The sequence below is a fragment of the Lygodium microphyllum genome, chromosome 1 (genome assembly GCF_053477565.2).
Source record: "Lygodium microphyllum isolate KBCC chromosome 1, Lygodium_microphyllum_v1.1.10, whole genome shotgun sequence".
Taxonomy (NCBI): domain Eukaryota; kingdom Viridiplantae; phylum Streptophyta; class Polypodiopsida; order Schizaeales; family Lygodiaceae; genus Lygodium; species Lygodium microphyllum.
Window position 1 is genome coordinate 55,010,402 of NC_141135.1, and position 22,376 is coordinate 55,032,777.

The following is a 22,376-nucleotide window of genomic DNA, read 5'->3' on the forward strand; positions in this document are numbered from 1 at the left end:
AATCTCTCGACTACTATATACAATGCAAGGTTTATGGTCAACTTGCAAGTTGATGTACATCTCCAAAAAGCTATCCATTTAAGCCTCATTTGCTGTAATGTAGATAAGATGGCAAACGAAGAAGGTCCTATTGTTCAAGACCGCGAGTCGTATCTTAATCAGCGTGTCCCATGTCCTTGCTCTCAATGCAAGTTGGCAATTAGACGAAAACGCCGATTGTCTATAGAACACGTACGCCGATTTGGCGAGTTTCAACCTGAGATTATTGATCAGGCGATTGCAGATTTTCAGCAAACGGTATTTTCAAGTTAGCATTTTTCATGCATTGTACTCTCAAGCTAATTGAAAACCATACACAATAAGATTGGGACTTGTTGGCAAATTTTGTGTCCAGGGGGGTGATGTCTCGACCCAAGGGGGAGTGCACCCTTTGCGGCCAATTAGAAGAGTTCGTGGACGTGCGATGGATGGATGGCAGGAGCCAATAGACCACTCGCAAGGCCCATCTATATCGTCAATGCCAGAGGAGACAGACAACCTTCCCGACTTGCCTACAATCTTAGAGCCTGAGATGGAGGCAATGATCGATGCATTGATTCCCATGGATGTTGAGACATCTGACCCGCTTAGAGAGGAAGCATCCATACCATTATATGATGGGTGCCGAGTATCTCGGTTGAAGACATTGCTTGCACTCTTAAGTGTGCAAGCAAAATACGGTTGGAGCGATACGAGTGTGACTGAGTTATTCAGGTACCTTGCATACAGACTTCATTGTTTTTTTTAAAAACAGTATTATTGTAAATATGGATGGATTTTTCAAGGTGTTTTATGATTTTTTCAGGTTATTGAAATATCATATATTGCCACCTGCAAACACCATGCCTGAGTCTCGTGATGATGCACGACATGTTTTACGGAAGCTTGGCATGGACTACAATAACATCCATGCATGTATCAACGATTGCATATTGTTTCGAGATGAATACGAGACTATGGAGACATGTCCAAAGTGTGGTGCTCATAGGTATCGACAGGACTTGCAAGGGCAGACCATCCCTCAAAAAGTCCTCAGACACTTTCCGCTCATCCCCCGCATAAACCACATGTTTCGCACGTCTGCCATGGCAAGCTTGACAACGTGGCATGTGCAGAATAGGTCTACGGATGGAGTGCAACGAATATCAGCAGATTCGCGCGCATGGAGCCACATTGACTCTACCTTCCCAGGCTTTGCGCGAGAGCCAAGGAATCTTCGGCTCGGTCTCGCCATGGATGGTGTGAACCCATTCGGTCTGCGCTCGACTTCTTACAGTGTGTGGCCTATAGTGCTTGTCAACTACAACATTCCTCCATGGCTTTCTACGAAGAAAGGACATCTCATCCTTAGCTTGCTCGTCCCGGGCCGCTACAAAGTAAAAAATATGGACGTGTATCTTCTTCCATTAGTCGATGAGCTTAAGATTTTGTGGGAGGAGGGGGTCACGGTGCAAGATATGAGCAGGCGCGATGGTTGGCGGTCAGCCAACATTCGAGGCATTCTCATGTGGGCGATGCATGACTTTCCGGGATTGGGAGAGTGCTCAGGTGAGCAGACCTTTGTTCACACCGGTAATATCTATATTTTATTTCATTCAATCAAGTATTCACTAGGTCGTGGATCGCCTTGCAGGTCTCGTTACCTCAGGTTATCATGCATGTCCATTGTGTGGGCCATAGTTAGACTCCCGAAGGTCACGAACCATGAAGAAGATGGTATATCAAGGACACGCCACTTTCTTGCCGGAGGATCATGAACTCAGGGAAGGTTTTCTTGGACGACCTCCAGCACGTATGAACGCTGCAAGCTGGTACGAGCTGAAAATGGTAAACCCGGAATCACATCCAAATGGAATGCGACGGTTCTCAGTTTTCTACGAGTTGCCATATTGGACCCACTTACAGGTCAACCACTTGTTGGATCCCATGCATATTTTCAAAAATGTGGGCAGCTTGCTATGGGACCACATCACAGGAAAGAGAGACACTATAGGGTCACGAATGGATTTAAAGGAGGTAGGTAAGATGGAGGCGCTTTGGCCGCAGTCGAGTGCTGAAGGGGGAGTGCAGCTTCCTCGCGCTCCCTGGGTTTTGTCTACCAAAGAAGAGCGCATTGTGAAGCAAGTAATCAAGTCTATCCGCACTCCGACGGGTATGATGCGTTCTCTCAGGTCCGCATTTTCTAAAGATGACCAAATGTCTGGGCTAAAATCCCATGATTGGCATAAGATATGTCAGGTTTGTGAACAGAATGGATTTTAATTAGCGTGGACATTTTGAAATTTGAAAAGTGACCATTATTCTTAATGCTTTCTCATTTGTGGCAGTTTGTCCTACCGATCGCGATCGCGGGATGCCTAACTCCAGAAATTCGCGGGGCCATTTACAAGCTGTCGACTTTGGTGCAATGGATCTCACAGAAAGAGATTAAGACGTCCTCTATTGAATCCGCAAGGCGGGGAGCAGTTGAGACGGTCTGTCTCTTTGAGAAATACCTGCCCACTAGCATGCTCACGATACAAGTTCACCTTCTTGTGCATCTTGTGGACGAAGTGGAGATTGCCGGACCTGTCCATACGCGATGGATGTTCTTCCTGGAGCGCTTCATGAAAACCCTGAAAGGCTTTGTGCGACAACGAGCTCGTCCGGAAGGTAGCATGGTGGAGGGTTGGTTGGTGTCAGAGGCATTAGTGCATATCTCACAATGGCTACCAACGGTGGAACCAGACAATGAAATGCTATGGACGCTCAAGGACGATGACAGGCTGACTGGAGATGTGGTGGTTGGAAATGGGGTAGAAAAAAGAATGGATGCCTCAATGGAAGAGAAGGTGAATCGCTTTTGTATGTTGCACCATGCCTCCATGGAGACGTGGCTCGCCAAGTACCAAATTGCAAGGCAAGATCGAGAGGAAGCGCGAGCTGAATTCCGACGCAGTACGCGTCACCGACCGATTCGATATCCCGAAGGCATGGAGGAGATGCCGCGGTTTATGTCAACACGATGGTTGCATGGAGCCTTGATCGCAGCATCCAGCAAAGGGGCAGAGGTCTCAATGGAGGAGTGGGAGTTCTCGAGGGGATGTAGTCCAAAGGTAATGAGGGGTTTAGAATGTGTCGTATCTGAATTTGTTTGCTACATCTAATTTGAGTGTTTCAATGTGCAGTACAAAATATATAGTGCAGCGTGGTCGCGCGGACGGCATTTTCGGGTGGAGCGTATTGACAAAATGTGCTCCACAATGGACTGTGGTGTCATGGCAAGGTTTGAGCAAGAGAGCCGGCGACGAGCAACGGATCCGAACACGGTTGTGGATGACATGGAGTATTTTGGGAATTTGCAAAGTATTATTACGGTGGATTACCGTAGCTTCTCCATGATAATATTCGATGTGCAGTGGTTCAAAGTGGTACTTGGAGGAGCTGGCGCAACGGTTCGACGAGGTCCATCTGGATTTCTCGAAATAGATTCCGAAAAAAAATGGATGGATTTGCGCGACACCTTTGTGTTGCCGGCACATTGTGAACAGGTAATCTTCTAGTCATTTGCTTTCTAATTGTAATACGACATGCTTTATGTCACAATGGTTTGAAGACGGTTTGTAAGTGTTTGTGAACAGGTAATCTTCTATCCAAATCCCCGACAACCTCGATGGTGGTATGTTATACCTTCAACTCCTCGAGGCGTGAGAGTATACGATCAAAGCGATGTTCCAGGCATAGATGAAGAATATATGCAAATAGAGGGATCGAAATTACAAGGGGTGGAGGCCACCGCAAGCTTGGAGCCTGCATCGGCTAACAATGATGGAAATACAGAAGTCGTAGAATTTTTTGAGAACGAGGTAGACTCGTTCTTTTGTGGTGACATGTCTATCGACCTTCCAGTGTATGCAGAGTTATGTCAGGAGATTAACATGGGACCATAGAATACTTCATTCTTGGAGAATTGTATTACTCAATTCGTTGTTTAGATCTTCCATAAAGGTAGACAAGATATGCATTTTAAGATGGATTTTTCAAAAATGATTTATATTAATGCGCTTTGTATAGTTTCAATTGATTATTCTAACATTATTTTTTATCTCTGCAGGTATCGATATTTTCAGGATGAGTCGAGGGATGAGCGATGAGGAGTTTCAGGAGATGATGGCACGTATGTCTCCAGATCAGCTCGCGAGATTCAGAGAGATAGTAGATCAGGAGCTGTCTCGTTCTTCGTCAGGGCGCTCTACTAGATCAGCTTCAGTGCGATCAGATGCTTCAGCTTCGAGCATACGATCTCGACGCTCGCGACTTGGGCCAGAGGGAGGGACTGCGACTGCAGGAGGATCAGGGGGGTGCTGCTATGGAGACACGGACGCGGTGTCTCCGTCTCGTCGTTCAGCTAGAGCTCGGTCACCTCAGGGATTTGTCACACCTGTGGGGACGTCCACTCTAGTTACTCCGGCTTTTGCGCAGCCGTCGGCAGATGTCACGCCTTTTGGTGGCACTCCTTTTGGTGGCACCCCCTCTGGTGGCACTCCTTTTGGTGGCACCCCCTCTGGTGGCACCCCTTTCAGTGGCACTCCGGGAGAGGGTACCCCCGTCGGTACACCGGATGTTCAGGGGTCTCCTGGATATGCCCAGGAGCGTGGACGGAGATGGGAGAGGGCCCATACGAGGCACACTCCTAGGGATTATGGATACCTAGTGGATGGCAGGTCAGGAGCTATCATCATGAATGATGAGGGGAGGAGGGTGATGGCTCGCATGAGGGAGTTGTGCCAACAAGTTTTTCGGCACAACGTCCTGGATCATTGGAGGAACATATCGGAGGGGAGCAAGGAGTACATAGTAGCATCCTTGCACGAGGAGTTCCCGGTGCCAGCCGCAGTGGATAGATTCTCTACGGGCTGGATGATGGATTGCATGCGTGCATACATGTCACATAGACGATCCGACGCACGCAAGGCAATCAAGAGTGGGGCTCCAAAGCCCGAGTGGTTAGATGCAGAGGACTGGCGCCGACTGAGGGAGGAGGCTACAAATTCGCCAGGACGTTGGAGTCAGCAGCGGGAGGTGGCGAGGGCACGAATCGAGGCCGGATCAGTACATCATCTTGGGAGTGGCGGCCACATGACATATTTGGAGGACTTTGTAAGTTTCTCTTTTGTTTTGCTTATTTGTTTTTTTGAGATGTTATTTGTACTGACAATCATGTTTCTAACAATTAGCATTTTGTTTTCTTTGCAGCACTCCATTACAAATCGTGATCCGCAAGGCCTTGAGACTCAATATGCAGAGAGGCACGGTCTCAGATCATTGATCGACCAATTGTACAGACGCGGCGGCCCAGTAAGTCTCTCATCTTTCATGTCCGTAGTTACCATGAGATATTTGAATGCATTATTGTATGGTGGATTGATATGTTGTTTCTTTTTCTGCAGAATTTGTTTGATGCTCCTTTGCAGAGGGACGAGCTTTCGGGGGACGACGATTTGTAGCTCGCCCTCGGATCCTTAGCGCTCACATACCTTTAGTTTTTAGTCGCCCGATCTATGTAGACATTTTCTATGTATTAGTGATATTGTTTTATGATTGTACCAATCGCATTTTATGCGATATCATGTATTTATTTCATCTATCAGTTTTATGATTTCAGTATAGATTCTTTTTGTTTGCAAACGCTTTATATGCAGCAGTGCAGAAACTATTTTGTATGGCTCTCATACAGCACACAGTGCTATATGTGGCAGGGCAGCTTGCTGCCCTGCCACAAAATTTTTTTTTTCTCTGTTACCGTCGCTATTTGCGTCGCAAATTTACTGCAGGCGTTGCTATTATCGTCGCTATCAGCGTCGCAAAATCTCTGCAATCGTCGCTATATGCGTCGCTATCAGCGTCGCAAAATCTCTGCAATCGTCGCTATATGCGTCGCTATATATAGCGACGCAAATAGCGACGCATATAGCGACGCAAATAGCGACGATTCTATGGCGTCGTCAATAACGACGCTTTTTGCGACGACGGGGGCAAATTTTGTTGTTTGTATTTTCGTCGCTTTAAACGTCGCTATAAGGTCTATATCTTGTAGTGAAATAGAAATAACATATCCAGGCGCATAAGCGCATACAAAATAATAATAAATAATCGATGTCTCAATAGACATAACAAAATATAGGCGTGGCGCCTATCAAAATCTAGTCCAAGAGTCGAAAACCCGCTAGACTCCAATGCTTTCCTCCGCCACTGCTGCTATCTCTACACATCAACTGAAGCATTCACAATCGTTAGTAAAATAACACAATTAAACCGACAAAAGTGAATACCTAGCAGTCTTCAGCTACATAAATAAATCAACTGGTTAGAAATAAATCCTAACCTTAATTTATTACGAGTGCGCACTCTAAACTCATAAACGTTTATTAATTTAATATGCATTTTGCGGAATCACCCGCTATGGAATCACCCATGTACACACTAAATTAATGAAACGCCCGAAAAGGACAGGCGTCCCCATCAACTTCTCGCACAAAGAATCCTCTTTGCGTATGAGCCCCGATCATCTAAGTTTACGGAATCCACCGTAAAACCTCACGGAATCCACCGTGGAATATGCCTCCTGCCATCAGTGGACTACTGAAACCTCACCAAAAAAAGTTATAATATATTCATGTGTCTCATTTATTCCATTTTAATCATATTTAAAATAAAAATAAAAATAAAGAATAACATAACAACATAATTTAAAAAAAAAACAAAATAAATCGTGCATACCAAACATATATACATCCACTAACCTTGCCTTCACGTGTCACATCATTTTCAGTTCGTGGTTTTTTCCTTTTTGGAATGCTGACTTGCATCTTGGGATTGAGACGTGTGCATTCCATTTCATTGCATACACACATACCCCCTTCTAGATATATTTTTTCCTTTCTATTTTTTATTTTTCGATATCCCAAAATTCACGATTAAATCTTAAAATGAGTCCTAAACACCACCATGGCACGTGTACTTGCGCAAAACACACCTTTTTTTAATAAATTAAAATCAACCCGCCATTCACTTTGCATGTGCTACATGCGTTTCAGAGGCACCTTAATTTTAAATAAAAATGAATCAGCCGTCACAAAAATACACTCACTGAAAAAGAAGAGCACTTCAAACACATAAAATTTTAAACAAATGAATATGCATTTAGAGACCTGAGTCTAGGTATCGAAGTCCAAGATTCGTTAAAAGCACCGTTTCACATTAATAAATTGTAACTAACAATTTAAAAATGAACCATCGTTTTCTTATTAAGGTTTACAACCTAATAAAATTTCAAGCATTGTTAATAATTTATTAAAATGAACCCTTCACTAAAATGATTCCCCTCACTGCACTTTTTTCCCTTTTCAATAAATACACTTCGTGGGATGGGCACGTGCAGTCTTTCAAGTTGTTATTGCTTATAGAAGTTCTAGTTATGTCCTGAGAGGGTAATTGAGGTATTATGGTTTGATTGTATGATACGATTACGGGCGCGGTCTGTAGTTTTTTTTTTGCTGATACGAGGTCTTGGGTGCATGTTTGTTGCATAGCATGAAGCTTTCGATTGCATATGTGTAGGGGTCATGCCGAATTTTTTCTAGGATGTGGATTGCTTCGGGTGGTCAATTGGTTAGACATGTCTGTGTGTGATTATTCTTATCAACTTCTTTTTGATAGATATTCCATTGTTTTGCAGGCATTCATTGTGATTGTCTGTGTGTGTGGTGTGTGTATGTGTATTCCATCTAAATGGCACCTCAAGCTACTCCTCCTGTTCAGTATGTCATTAATCAGTAGGGATTATTCTTTCCTACTGACTTTTGAGCCTATTGCGAAAGCTGGCCTTGCATCTTTTGTGGCTACTCCACTCCCTCTGATTCCAAACAATCCATCCCTTTGTGATGAGTTTCTCGCGTCATATAGTAAGAAATCGGGCTTGGTTCATGGTACTTCCATGGTCCTGACAGCTAGAGGGTTAGGGAAGGCTTCGTCTCTTCCCTACAAAGGAGAACCCTTTGTCACAGCCAGAAAGTTATTCTCAAATGAAGAGATCCTCAAGCTATTACAAAAGCAGACTAAAGAGGTCCTTGATGTCAAGAAGGTGATTAACACTTCAGGAGTGTCATTCTCAATGATCACTGATCCTCTCTGGAAGCTAGTCTGCCAATTTCTCCAAGACAAGTTCATGCCTGCCAACACACCATCTCACTATTTGTCCAAGGAGCTCTTCACAGCTTCTAGAATGGTTTTAAAAGGGGTTTCCATTGACTGGAGTACTTATCTTCTTACGAAGATGGACCAGCATTTTGTCAAGGTGATTAGAGGAAATGTTACCAATGTAACTTGTGGTTCATATTTATATGCTTTCCGTACATATTCAAGCCTTAAGAAGGGTGTTTTACCTCCTCCTCCATCTAATCCAGTCCCTCCCCCTCCACCTTTAGAATATTCAAAATCCATTGACATAGAGGATATTGACTCCTCTCCTCCGTTGGTCATTCAGTGGAAGCGCTTGATGCGTGTAGCAGAGACAATTTCACTAGTCATTTCTTCAATGTCAGTTCCTGCTACCTTTGGAAGTGACCTCCCTGTCTACCTCACATGCAACAACTTATTTAGGGCACATCGAGAGGCTTCTTTGGATATATCGGTTCCTTCGCTAAACAACTTAGTGACAGGGGATGCCATTCCTTTCCTTTGTAATGACATCCAGAGTTCTATTGAACTCTCAATGACAGCTTGTGTTCAACAGTTATATGCTTCTTTCTATGAAGAATTGATGCAATCCAAAGACCAGATGCATAAGGCAACACAGAGTTAGCCTCTACTAAAGACACTCTTTCTGATCTGTTTAAGTAGATGGAGCATCAGACACAAATGATTGATACCCAGAGAGAAGAAATATCTTCTTTGAAAACTCAGTTAGGAGAAGCTCAATCAGAGGTCACTAGAGTTTCAGAGGAGAAATAGAAAATGTCAAAAGAAGCTCAAGAGTTTAAGATTGTTCTGGATACGAAACTGTCAGCTTTGCAGACTACTCACAATATAGTGGAATTCCAAGCTTCCCAGATTAAACCGTTAAAGGACAAACTAGCGCAATCACAGTCCATCCCTCCAAGTCCCAGTGTCCCCATGATTCGTTCTATATCTCAGCAGGACTTGGCAGTTCTCCAAAGACAAGCCACATTATGTCTGTTTTTTCAAGCTAAAGTGGAAAGATTGCAGTCCAGGATGGATTTATTATGGTCTAGATTTGAGCAATTTTAGGAGTATGTTCCTCCCAACCATTCCTTTTTTGTCCCTGGCAAACCCGCATCAAGCTCATCCTGATGAAGAAGGGTCTCTGGGCCATCACAAATGGCAAAGAGAAGAAACCTCGAGATGCGGACCTTGCAATTACTTGGCAAAAGAATGATGACAAGGCACAAGCCATCATTAAACTGGAATTGGATGACAGCTACATCCATCATGTGGATCCCTGTGACACGTCCCATGACACTTGGGACAAATTGGATACCTTATTTGGTGCACAGTCAAAGTTGTCTAAGTATGGTCTATTAATTGAATTTTTCGGACTTGATATGAAGCCTCATACATCCCTAGCATCCCATCTGAACTAATGGAAAGCCTGCTTACCCAACTTGCAGGGATAAAGCTAAAAATGGATGAAGTTGTTTGTATTGGTGTCTTGTTAAAAAGCCTGCCTCCTGCCTATGATAATGTATCAACCACTCTAACCAATATGCATGATCCTCAACTTGTTGATATTAAAGCCTCTCTTCTAGAGGAAGAAAAGAAACTTAAAAGCAAAGAAGAGCCTAGCACTTCAAAGGATGAACAAATGTTATATGTAAACAACAGATACAAAGGTAAAAAGGAACCGCTCTTCTATGACTTCTGCAAAAGGACTGGACACACTAAGAAGTTCTGTCATGCTAGAAAGAGGTCCCAAAAGGCCTATCTTGTAGCTGTGAAAGAAGAAGAAGACCATGGACCAAAAGAAGAAGATGAAGATGAAGATGAAGACCACCAGGATCGGAAGGATAAGCCTCATCAGTCCTTCTACTCTCATTGCTCTAATAGACTGTTTTAAAAATCCTTGTATTTCCTTGCCCTAATACTTCCTGCCATAAGCTTTGTAAACTCCTCATGTAACTTGGCATTACAGTCCCTATACACTTTCTGAGGCCCCTGTTACAGCCTCTGGATGTCCATCATGTTTTGGTGCCCACACTTAGCCTTTTCTGCGACAGCCTCTGGTGTCTACCATGTTTGTAGTGTGCCCACACTTTGCAGGTGGTTCTCATTACAGCCTCTACACACTTTATGCCTTTCTAGTTGTGATTGAGAAGGGGTGTTGAGATTCAGTAATCACACTCACTAACAGCCTCTTTATATGGAGGTTCAGGGCCAAGGACATGCAGGCTTACCTATCCCATATGCACAGTGGTGCCTACTGCAGTTTCCTACTTTCCTATAAAGCATTGTACTTGCTTCCTTTTCTTAATGCAATGATAGTACTCTTTTCTTATCAATCAAGTGTCTGTGTCATTGTCAGTCCTACACAAGATTGTGTTTATGAGTTCAAGTCTCAATCTTGAAACCTAATTCACTTGTGTAATAGTTGTCTACAATGCCATGTCAACATGAGTAGTATCTTTATCTTCCATCCTCTATAGCTTCCGCCTTTGCCATGCTCTAGATCCCGCATCTTTGACAATTTTGTGTTTGTGATGTATTAATTTGTATGTGATGAGTTCATGCTGGTTAAATAAGTTGTTCGAGAGTTCTCTTTTCGACTACTGATATTGATGGTAATGGTGGATGGCAAACCTACGATGCAAAGCTGAGGAACCTCTTATATCCTTTACAAATTTGTTGTGAATTTCTATTATTTATAAGATGTGTTAATGAATAATGATGTTTTCCTTTAGTAGTATTCTTTCTTAGATAGAGGTGATAAGTTAGGGTCGTGGTTTGGGTGATTATTGAAGGTACTAAAGAAGATCAAATTGAGCTCTTTACTGAACTTATATTCTTATTTTCCTTAGGTCACGAGGACGTCCTTTCTAAGTGTGGGAACATATGTTGAGAGTGGAAAAAGATTGAATTTTTGACTGATTTTTGTTGTTTCTAAGGTCTGAATGGTTGATTTTTGATGAATTTTGAGTGATGATTGGTTGTTTTTGGAAGTGTTTGAGAGTGTTTTGGATGATATTGATTATGTTTTGGAAGCTCATGATGATTCTTAGTAGAAATATGAGGCTCTGTGATGTTCTGGTAGGTTCTGTTGAGGTTATGATACCTTCTATTTAGCTTGTGTTTTGTTCTAATTTTCTTCTGTATGAAGTATGGATTGATGATTAATGAAGGTTGAGGTCTTTTGAAAGCTTATTGAATAGTTTTTGATAGTTTGGAATGGTTTTAGTATGAGTTATGAGGATCTATTATTCTCTGATGACCTTCTGTAACCCTCTATAGACCTTCTGTAGAGCCTCTGTCTCTGCTCTGTCTTTGCTCTGTTTCTGTTCTGTTATGTTCTGTAAGTGTTCTGTAGAATGTATGTGTGATTTTGGAAAAGTTTTCTAACTTTTGGAAATGATGAATCTAAGTTCAAAAGAGCTAAAACAAATGAAAGAAGTAGTTGCTGAAGATTGAAGAGCAGACTGGAGTGACAGTGACAGTAGTGAGCTATGAAGAGACACTATAGTGGCTCTGGTGCCCTTTCATACCTCCCATACCTCTTGGGAGGTGCATCCACGACCTAAGAAGGATTATTAAGTGCCATTCTTGACTATTGTAGTGAGGAGATTATGTACTATTGATAGAGAGAGAGAGAGAGAGAGAGAGTGAGTCAAAGATAGCCAATTCTATAAAACCAATGTATCTTTCTATAAGAGATTGAGAGAGAAAACTATGAAGACGTTGAAGATGAATACTATGTGATTGATTTTGATTCAAAAGTGGTGTATTCATTTGTGTTCTTGTTTTTTATGATGGACTTTATGAAAAAATTGAAGATTATGGTTGATTCTATCAAATCCGTGGGAGATATCTACTATGTTGTTGTGTGAAGATTTGTTATTTTCCTTGTTTTGGTCATCAAAAGAAAGAAATAAAAGCTTGTTGATGTTACAAGATAGATTTTCTTGCAATAGAATCCCCTTTTCCTTGGTGTTCCTCTTGGAGCTCCATCACACTTAAAATCTTAATGGATTGGTTTGTCTAATCAACAAGGATCTCTCACTTGACCATGAACCAAATCCTTGCATTCATACGCTTAAAACATAACACATATATATAAATTCAAGAGCACATATATATAAATTCAAGAGGTAAGGTTAGAAACACTTGGCATGTTCAAATGGTCTAGGTGTACATGTTGGATGTTGAGGTCGTATTATGCAGGAGGTACCATAGCTTGCCACAACACGCATCCAGCATAGCAGAGACCATGCAGTAGTAGCCAATGTGATAGCATTGTTGATGAAGTTCTAGTAAGTCGCCAATGTGACAAAGAATATAGCACTCATCTCAACACGCACTCATGTAAGAATGGTAGATTAGTCTCTCATCCCCATGGCTATTACTACTCAAGGAGGAAGGAAGAGAACCCATATCTCACACTTAGTTGAGAAATTGACAAGAGGAATGGCATAGAGGTAGTATGCTAGTGTGCATAGTTGATGGTACATTAATGCATCCCAACCCATTTGGCATAGGTGTGAGAAGATAGGCCATGGAATCTTATAGTGCAGTGCACAGAGAGCAAAGTGACATATGTTGTGGTAATGGCAAAGGCCTATCCTGTGTGTTCATAGGAAAATGGAAATATATCGGTGCTAGTATCATAACGTTCCACAATCCTCACCTCTCAGAGTTGATTGAAGGAAAACTATTTACACTCAGCCCCCCAAACTGTCTCACACTCTCTTGATAGATACAAGAGGGAAGCCCATATACTTACATCCCCATCTAGTTAGAATAAAAGCTCACATCACTCAAGGAGTCCTAAATGATGATTGGCTTCATCCTATCGATGATGTCCAAGAGTATTAGCCGATGAGTAGGCATACCCAAGGAGGCAGTCAACAAATCAGGAACTTGAATGTCGTGTAGGAGAGGTCATCTATTGTAGGGGTTAAACGTAATTGTCAAAGAAAAAGAAACAATGCGCCAAGGGAGATGGCTTCCAAACTGCATCCTATGGCATTGATGGTTTGCACTTGGAGAGCCATTAGGGTTGACAGTGAGTATCTTGTAGGGGCATATCCAGTGTTGTTGGAGCTTTTCTAGACACTTTCCAAAGCATGAATCATAAGCAAGGACGAGATCAACTTCTTTGAATTCTTTGTGCTTGTTGAAGTTGTCATGGTAAGCAATATTCAAAGCTTGTGTGGGTTCCATATACTATAAGGCCATCTTGTGAGTCTCATCCAAACATTCCAAGTGTAGGAGATAGTGTTGCAGGGACTTGCCATCTTGGAGTTTCTCTTTGATAGAGCTACTTGCAAAGAGGGTAGTTCTAGATCAAGAGGGAAGATGGCTTTTGTGCCTACACCACAACTGGAAAGGTGTCTATCTTGTATTAGCCTTATGGGAAGTTCTATACACCTAGAAGGCCTCTATAAGTCAATCATCCCAATCACCATAATATGCAACACTCATCCTTATCAGGATCAAGCAAGGGATGTGATTGGTGAATTTGACTTGGTCATTGGCTCTAGGGAGGTAGTAGGGTGTGGACTTAACATGGTAGATCTTGTAAAGCTCTATCAACTCCTCCATAATATTATTCACAAAGTGAGTGTCTCTATCATTCTCTAAGAGACTTCCAAGACGAGTAACAATGTTCTCATATAGGAATAGAGCCACGTCATTGTTACCATCGTCTCATTTGAGATCTTTGGCTTCACATCACTTTATCACATAGTTTGTATATACCAAGATGTATCAGTTCTACTTCCTTCTAGTTGGAGGATCGATGGGGCCCACGAATTTGATTCTCCACATCTCAAATGGCTTTAGGGGAAAGGATAGGTTGTATGGCATGGCATTGGATTTGGTGGGCTTTTCCATCCATTAACAAGCATCACAAGCATTAGTCGTACACATCCTTATGCAGTGTAAGCCACCAATAACCTATGAGTAGAGCCTTTTTGCCATTGCTTCTCCCACAAAGTGTCTACCATAGGGCTCATCATAGCACGCTTTCAGCAAAATCTCACCATGATCTCCATCTCTTATTGTGCAATACATGTAGATAGCACTTCATATTTGCCTTTCTTGTACAATGCATCGCCTAGCAAAGTGTAGGGAATTGACTCCAACATAACCTTCTTCTTCTGTCTACTCAAGATGCCAGGGGGATACTGTTGTGTGGCCAAGAGGTTGGCAATGTCTACATACCCTGGGGTTACTATTTTGACCAGAAATAGTGAATCATTAGAGAGATATGGATCATCTTGCTCTTCTTCAATCTAAGGGATCCATAACAAATGATTAGCTAGACATGGGAGCGATCGGTCTTTGTAACCACTTCAAATTCAAACTCCTAAACATGAGTAACCATTGCATCATTCTACCTTTCACATCGGCTTCATTCATCAAGAAGAACAGTGTCTCATGATCCACATAAAACTTGAGGTATGTTGATAGTAGGGTAGTGTCGAATCTTCTCCAAGGCAAACATCGTTGTGAGCACTCTAACTAAGTCATTGTGTAGTTCCTCACTCGACACTAACCTTATGGATTTCATAATAGATATCTGATCCAACTTTGAAGAGCCTTTTTGGCAAAGGATTGTGCATAACCCTTCGATAGTGCACATGAAACTCCTTTGTCCAATCAAGGGGTTGTATGATGCATGCTTTAATCAGACACTGCTTCAAAGTGTTGAAGGTGTCTTCACAATCATCTCTCCAAATGAACTCTAAATCTTTAGTAGGAGCTTCTATAGGGGCCGCTTTTTTTGCAAAATGTGTGATGAACTGTGTGTAATAGTCCACATGGCCAAGAGATCCCTTCAACTATTTGAGGTTGGTTGGTGTAGTTAGAGTTGCAATCTTCTCAATCTTGGTAGGATTTGTTGCTATCCCTTGTGTTGAGACAATGTGGCCTAATAGAATACCCGAAGAGACTCCAACAATGTATTTTTTGGAGTTGAGGGAGATTCCATACTCCCAACATTCATCACAATTCTAGGTGTCTCTAGTGCTCACAGAGCATACTAAAGATACAAAAATCATCTAGATATACTCTCAATGAAGTGAGGCAAGCCATTTTGGAATGCAACCATCATGACTCGCTGAAAGGTAACACGATCATTACATAGAGCCCAAATGGCATCACTCTATAAGCATAGGTACCCCATTCTATTGTAAAGATCCATCTTGGATTGATCTTCTTTTGCTATTTGGACTTGGTTATACCTAGTAAATCCATCCAATAGGAAATAGAGCTCATGTCCCACCACTATATCCAACAATTGGTCTATTAAAGTGATAGGAATATGATCCTTCTTTGTCTTGGAATTCAACTTACAAAAGTCCATATAAATCCACAAAATTTCTATTCTTGTTGGGATACTACCACGATGGGCCAAACCCATTTACTATTGTGGATACTGGATAGATGAACTTAGCTTTTAATAGCTTTTGTATTTCTGCTTTCACCACGACTAAGTAATTTGGATTCATGCACCTTTGTTGTTGCCATACCAGCTAGGCATTAGGCTCAAGGTCGATGTGATGCTGACACACTATGGGATCAATCCTTTTCAGATCTTTATACAACCATGCAAAAACATCCAAGTTATCCTTTAGCAGGTCACGCAGGACCAACAACTCCTCTTCTGAAAGGCTGATACTCCCCTTCAAGTGATGTTTCGTATCATCTTCATCCACAAAAGTTAATTTCTTTTCACCTTCCACTTTGCAAATGAAGGTTTGAAGGATTGCTTCTGGGTATAAATTTGACTCCTTCAAGGGAGTGGCCTCCTCATTTGATGCTCCACTAAAACAGACTTCTTCCTTCCATGGGGACTCAGCTGGCTCTTTGGGATGTTGAAATGGTATCATCGTTTTTTTAAATTTTGTTTGAGAATTAATTACCTCTTGACTTGAGGACTCATCTTCTAAAGACACATCCAAGAACATCACATAACAGGGACCGTTTGTATTCTATTCAGGTTGTAGGACTTGTGCTTGTTGGCAAGGTGCATCATCATCATCCTTTCTTGAGAAGGGTAAATTAGAGCAATAAGAGTCATTGCTATATTGAGAAACACAGATCCTTGAGCAAGGTTTAGCTATGGGGAATGGATGTCAATGACAAAATGCATAATGAATGAGACTAGACACATTGACTATTACTCTTGAATTAGATTCCAAGATTAATTGACTTGGACTCATAAACACAATCTTGAGAGGACATGGACAAGACTAAAAGTACAAAGTGAAATCGCATTCATATTCAAATGATTGACAAGTACATTCTTTTATAGTTGCAAGATGCATACAAAGAGGCATATATGGGTGTGATTAAATATTTCTCAATATCCCTTCTCAATCACAACCATAAAAAAACATTGAATATACAAAGGTTGTCATGTGAGTAGAACCTTACTAAGTGTAGACATGGAAAAAATGTTAGGATCTAAAACTGGCCCGACACTAGCTCTAGGGCTCTAGCTGAGTCTCCTATGCTCACCAAACCATCCTCAGAGCCTCGTAGCTAGGAACGTCTAGAGGTTATACACTACTCTAAGAAATAACATATTTGTATCGATTTCAGTCCAATGGTTTTGTCCTTTCCCAACTCCACAGAGGGAGTACCGAAACATACAAGTGGCTAGCACCTTGATTCACATAAATAAAGAGCTTCCCCCTAGCAGAATGATGTGGCTCTTACGACCCTCCTACACTCCAAGGATCAGGCCTAGGATGCACCTCTTACACATAGAGCATGAATGTAACAAAGTCCTCTCATAATATAAGCGTAACGATCCAGGAGACTATATATATTTCTCACTTAATCAATTTTCCAAATATTGCACTAACCTATAGCAAAAGGCAATCTTACTCTCAATGTTTGTTATCACTTAGACATACAATTGCAATGCATCCAGGAATTTATCTTCCGATACCATATCTAGATTGCATGTGCAAAGTGTATGGCATTCCATGCTCAAACAACATAACTAAAAACCAACCAACGTGAAGTGCACAAATAATCTTTCATTACTTTTTTCTACTAGTGTCGTATTGCATTGCTAAGGAATATCATCGAGCCAACCTGTGCTACTGAACCTCTTAAAACTTATATGAATCACATCCTGTATGTTAAGATATGCAAAGAAATCAACAACTTAATCAAATGTATTTCCCTTTCAGGCCCACATCCCTACCATTTACATTTAGATTGATTGTGCAAATATAGAGAGATCTCATTACAATTTTTTATAGAAACAAGCCCTAAAATACGTTCTCTAATATATAAACAAAGGCAAATTGAGGTAAATCCTCATGCTTCACCTTCATTAGATACTCACAAATATTCTCCCAATATTCTTTTAATTTTTTACATTTATTTGACTTTTTTAATGAATTGTTTCCTTCACTTCAACACAAATTATTAATTTTTTTGAGTTTTTTAATTTGTATGACTTATGTGAAGTGTGATCCATTAGGATATTCAATTTCATGCCATATGAATATCATTTGAATTCCAAAACCCAAGAACAATCTCAAGTTTTCATTAAATCTTATGTTTTGGGTTTTGTAGTTTTATTACTTTTAATATACGAAAAGAAAAATGAATGATTTTTTGATATTGTAGACATAAGAAAATATTCAATTATTTGCAACCATTTTCTCATCATATTCCCTAACAATTAATCATTAAAATTAAATAATGATTGCTTACTCAAAAATTTACATATATATGTCTTGTAATTCAAGAAAAATGAAGTTAGTGATGCAATTTCCTAGCCGTTGACACTTCCAAATCACTTAGTCTACTTTTCATTATGCTTTTGAACCATCTTTCATCACTGGTTCATCAAATCAGTCCTCCCTCCCTCTCTCTCTCTCTTTTAAACAACCATATGAACATAACAAGGAGGAGAGAGAAATAAGAGAGAAATTTTGATTTTTTATCTTGCTAAATAGTACACCATTTCTTGTGCAGATCGGAGCGGTGTTGTATTGCTGCGCATTCGAGGTGTGAAAACCACCTAAAAGTTGTGTGTGTGATTTGATACTTTGTACATATTTAGTTGTTATGTTTGCTCTTTCATTCTATGCCGAAGACGGAGAAGAATAAGGAATTTTGGTAGACTGGTAACTTGAGATGCAATTACATGGACCACTTTGATTGTGACCAAGGGTTCGTTTGAAAGCTGTGGCAGCATAGAAGCATTCCCAATTGGGCCAAGAGATACATGCTGAGATCATCCTAAGGGGCCTAGAAAGAGACTCTGTTGTTGATGACATGCTTGTGGACATGTATGAATTATGTGACAACTCGTGAATGGGCAACGGCAGTTGATAGAAAAAAACTACCAATTTCTATTCTCTACAGGAAGGATCTTGTGAAACTAGATGGTACAGATTCCATGCTATTGTATGGTTATGGATCCTATGAGTATCCAATTGAGCCAGAATTTTGATCAAATAGATTAGCGCTGATTGATAGAGGATTTGTGTATGCTGTTGCACACATACGCGGAGGGGGGAGAGATGGGAGGAAAATGGTGTGAAGACAGGAAGCTATTGAAAAAGAAGAACACGTTTATTGACTTTATTGCCTCAGCAGAACACCTATTGGCCCACAATTTTGGTGCTAAGGACAAGTTATGTATCCATGGGAGAAGTGCAGGTGGTCTATTGATTGGTGCTGTGCTAAATATGAGGCGTGTGGAACAAAAAGAAAGGAAAAAGAGGTTTTTTTAAAGGGGAAAAAAGGAAGAGCTTTTTTTGAATCGAGAGAGAGGGAAAATAGACGAATGAGGAAAGAAAATAGGGGGAGGAACGCCATGGACGGAGCTATTGGATTGTGAGCACCGTAGCAGAAGGAGATGCAGAAGACAAAGAGGCCATGGTGCAACTAAAGAATAAGACAAAGAAGGAGGTGACGGGGGCTCATAAGGCAGACGATGAGGCGAAGACCTACTGAAGATGGCGGACAATCAATTGCGGACGAAGGTGAGGACTAAGCTGCTACAAAAGACGAGAATTTGAGAATCTGAGACCACGACGAAGCTAATGGGAGAGCCGACAGAGGTGATGTAGCTTCAACGACAAGGAAACTGGTAAACTCTCCTGAAACGAAGGCTGGGAACGGGATGACAAAGGCATGGATGAAGCCGAGATGAAGCCAAAGGGAGGAAACACGACATTATTGTGGTTAAGTTATCATTTATCATCGGCGTGTAGAGAAATTGAAGAGGAGACTTCATTGAGGAGGAAGTTGATGGAAACCTGCAACTGAGGGGGGGAAGTTCCTGAAGCCCAACAAGGTGGTGGTCATCCTGCAGGGCCGCTACGCAGGTCGGAAGGCTGTCATCATCAAGAACTACGACGATGACACGCAGAGCCGCTCTTATGGCCATGCTCTGGTTGCAGGCATCGACAGGTACCCCCGGAAGGTGATAAAGAAGGCTTCTCAGAAGAAGATTGCCAAGAGGTCTTGCTTGAAGCCTCTTATCAAACTTGTCAACTACAACCACATTATGCCAACTAGGTACACTCTTGACGTTGTTCTTAAGACTGTTGTTACTGCTGAAAAGCTCGAGACTAAGGCTAAGAGAGTTGAAACAAGAAAGGAGACCAAGGCAATATTTGAAGAGAGATTCAAAACGGGGAAGAATAGGTGGTTTTTCTCCAAGTTGCGATTTTGAAGCCTGTAGGACAGCTGCTGCCTGCTGAATTGAACAGTGTGGTAGTCTTCTGATAGCGGATGTTTCCAACAGCCTTTCTCAATTTTATCTTCAGCTCTACCTCCAGCTCCTCACACAGAAGGCACAAGTTTGTATATGAATCAATGTGTGATATTGCTGGTCAAGATAACCAGATGAAGGCATTGCTATTTTCAGCCACAGAAATTTACAGGTTTACACGGTTAAGGGAGTGGGAAGTATGCTGAATGTACTTGTTGAATGTACTGCGAATGCACCTGCCCTCAGAGATTCCTATTGTGGGTTATGAGCTGATTCCCAATGTTCTCTTGCACTGTCAGATGGCTCCATTACTCCAGACAATGTCCCTAAAATAGCACCTGTGACTGGGATTTATCTCAAATATGTGTGGTTCAAATTCAAAGTGATAGAAGGATTACAGTCTGTAATGTGCACTCTTCAAAGCCAGCTACCCTTCAATGCCTAGGATGTGTCAAAGTAAAGATAATCAGCAAGAGTTACCACTGTTCTCCTGAGTACTTTGCTAACTATTGGAAACATAGTGACCAGTAATGATATTCAGACCCGGGTTATCCTAGACAACGAAGCACTTCCTTGCTCGTTGTCTCTGTTTTCTCAAAATCCTGTGAAAAATATAAAGAAGGAAGAAGAAAGGAGAAAAGACTCGTAATTTAATTCAATTTTTTATGTGATGTCTGGTGCTGGAGCAAGCTGATCTATTGGAGCGATTTCCATTCAGATGAAGTTGATTATTAACCTCCTATCCTGATATTATTCAAAGTCCTCCATGGTCGCGACTTTGCTTTCGAAACCCTTCGACATCTTTGGTGAACCTGATGTGAAAGCATCGCAGAAATTTCTGGATGGGAGATACTTCAGCCTCTATTTCAGCTTCTTCTACATTTCCAGCTGCGTCTACTTCAGCTCCATCTATGACTGCTGCGTCAAGTACTTCAACGGAGGATCTAAAGCAGATTTTGCAAAATATGTCCATGTATATGCAGCTCCAAAATCAGCAAACACAATTGTATATGCAACAGTAGCAACAATTGCATCAACAGCAGTTGTCCCAGCAAAGGCAACTCTATTCGGAGCAGGAGAATGCAAACAGCGCGACTAAGGCTATTGAAGCAGTTGAGAGTGAGAAGAAGCTATTTGACGGCCGTAATGTTTCAGCATATTTGAAGACATATGAGATCAAGATGGGGTTTTTTGGAGTTCCTGCTGGACTTATGAGTAAGTACTTCCTTCGTCTTGTCACACCTGCTTTGAGGACAAAAGTGACGGATCTTTTTATTCAAAATACACATTGGCAAGATTTTAAGAAGGCCTTGAAAGAAGAATACTTCCTTGAGGACTTTGGTATGGCTACTCGGTGGTCATTCCGAGAGTGGGTCTACATGCCAAACAAAGGTCTCGCTGCTTCGGAGTTGATTCGAGAATTCGAGGAAAGGTATAGTCAGCTTGATGCCATTGAACAAAGAGCATTGGATGTTGAAAAAGTTGAGCTTTTCTTGCAAGCTGCAGATCCTGCTCTTCAAGAAGAATTGGGTGAGGTTCTTGAAGATCGCACGAAGCCTATGGGTCTTAAAACTGATTGGCAGGATGCTCAGGATGCAGTCTCGACTTTGACCAAGAGGAGGATATGGAAGACTCGCCTACAGAATGGTTCCATGACACCTACACCATCATCAGCTCCTATGCCTACTTCTATCCCTGTTATTTCTTCTCCTCCTCAGCCAGTTTCTTGGCCTATGCCAGTGCCTACTGTTGCCACTCCACCTATTCCTCCTGTTCCACGACCGATGCCTACACCTTCTGCTCCAAAACCATCCGCTCCATCGGTACCTACTTCTCTTGATGACATAATCAAAGGAATCACAGATTTGACACTGGAGTCAGTCAAAGTGGAGTTGGTGGGTAAGTTGAAGGAGCAGTTTGCTTCGACTGCGCCTGCTACTTCTTCTAGTGCTCCTACTACACCTAGGAGTGCTCCTAGTGCACCTAGGAGAGATCGGAGATGTATTTGGTGTGATAGTACGGACCATCAGCATTGCAGGATTGTGATTCTTTTCAGGATGCAAGAAGGCAGAATTTGGTATATTGGGGGCAAGATGGTAAGATTTGGTTGACTGAGACAGGAGCTCCACTTGCTACCAACTTTGGTAAAGGTGGAATGAAGAAGTTAGTGGAGGACATGGCTACACGTACTTTTATGTGACAGCTAGAGGTGATGCTTCTGCATATGGAGTTCAGATTGAGAAGGGTTCAGAGACTCAGTCAGCACTATGGACATATGCTATGGAGACTGCAAACAAGGGAAAAATTCAGCAAACTGTTTTGACTAGTGCAGGCTCTAGCATCAGATCAGAGACAGGGTGGGACTCGCCTGTTGACA

General features: G+C 41.7%; 1 protein-coding gene across 1 annotated transcript; it reads left to right on the forward strand.

Moving 5' to 3' along the window:
- Nucleotides 1-19,238: 19,238 nt before the first annotated feature.
- LOC148041134 (large ribosomal subunit protein eL27-like) lies at nucleotides 19,239-19,974 on the forward strand. The gene is made up of 2 exons (XM_087677547.1): nucleotides 19,239-19,265; nucleotides 19,553-19,974. The coding sequence occupies exons 1-2, from the start codon at nucleotides 19,239-19,241 to the stop codon at nucleotides 19,958-19,960; spliced, it is 435 nt and encodes a 144-aa protein (XP_087533673.1). The 3' UTR covers nucleotides 19,961-19,974.
- The last annotated feature ends 2,402 nt before the right edge of the window (nucleotides 19,975-22,376 follow it).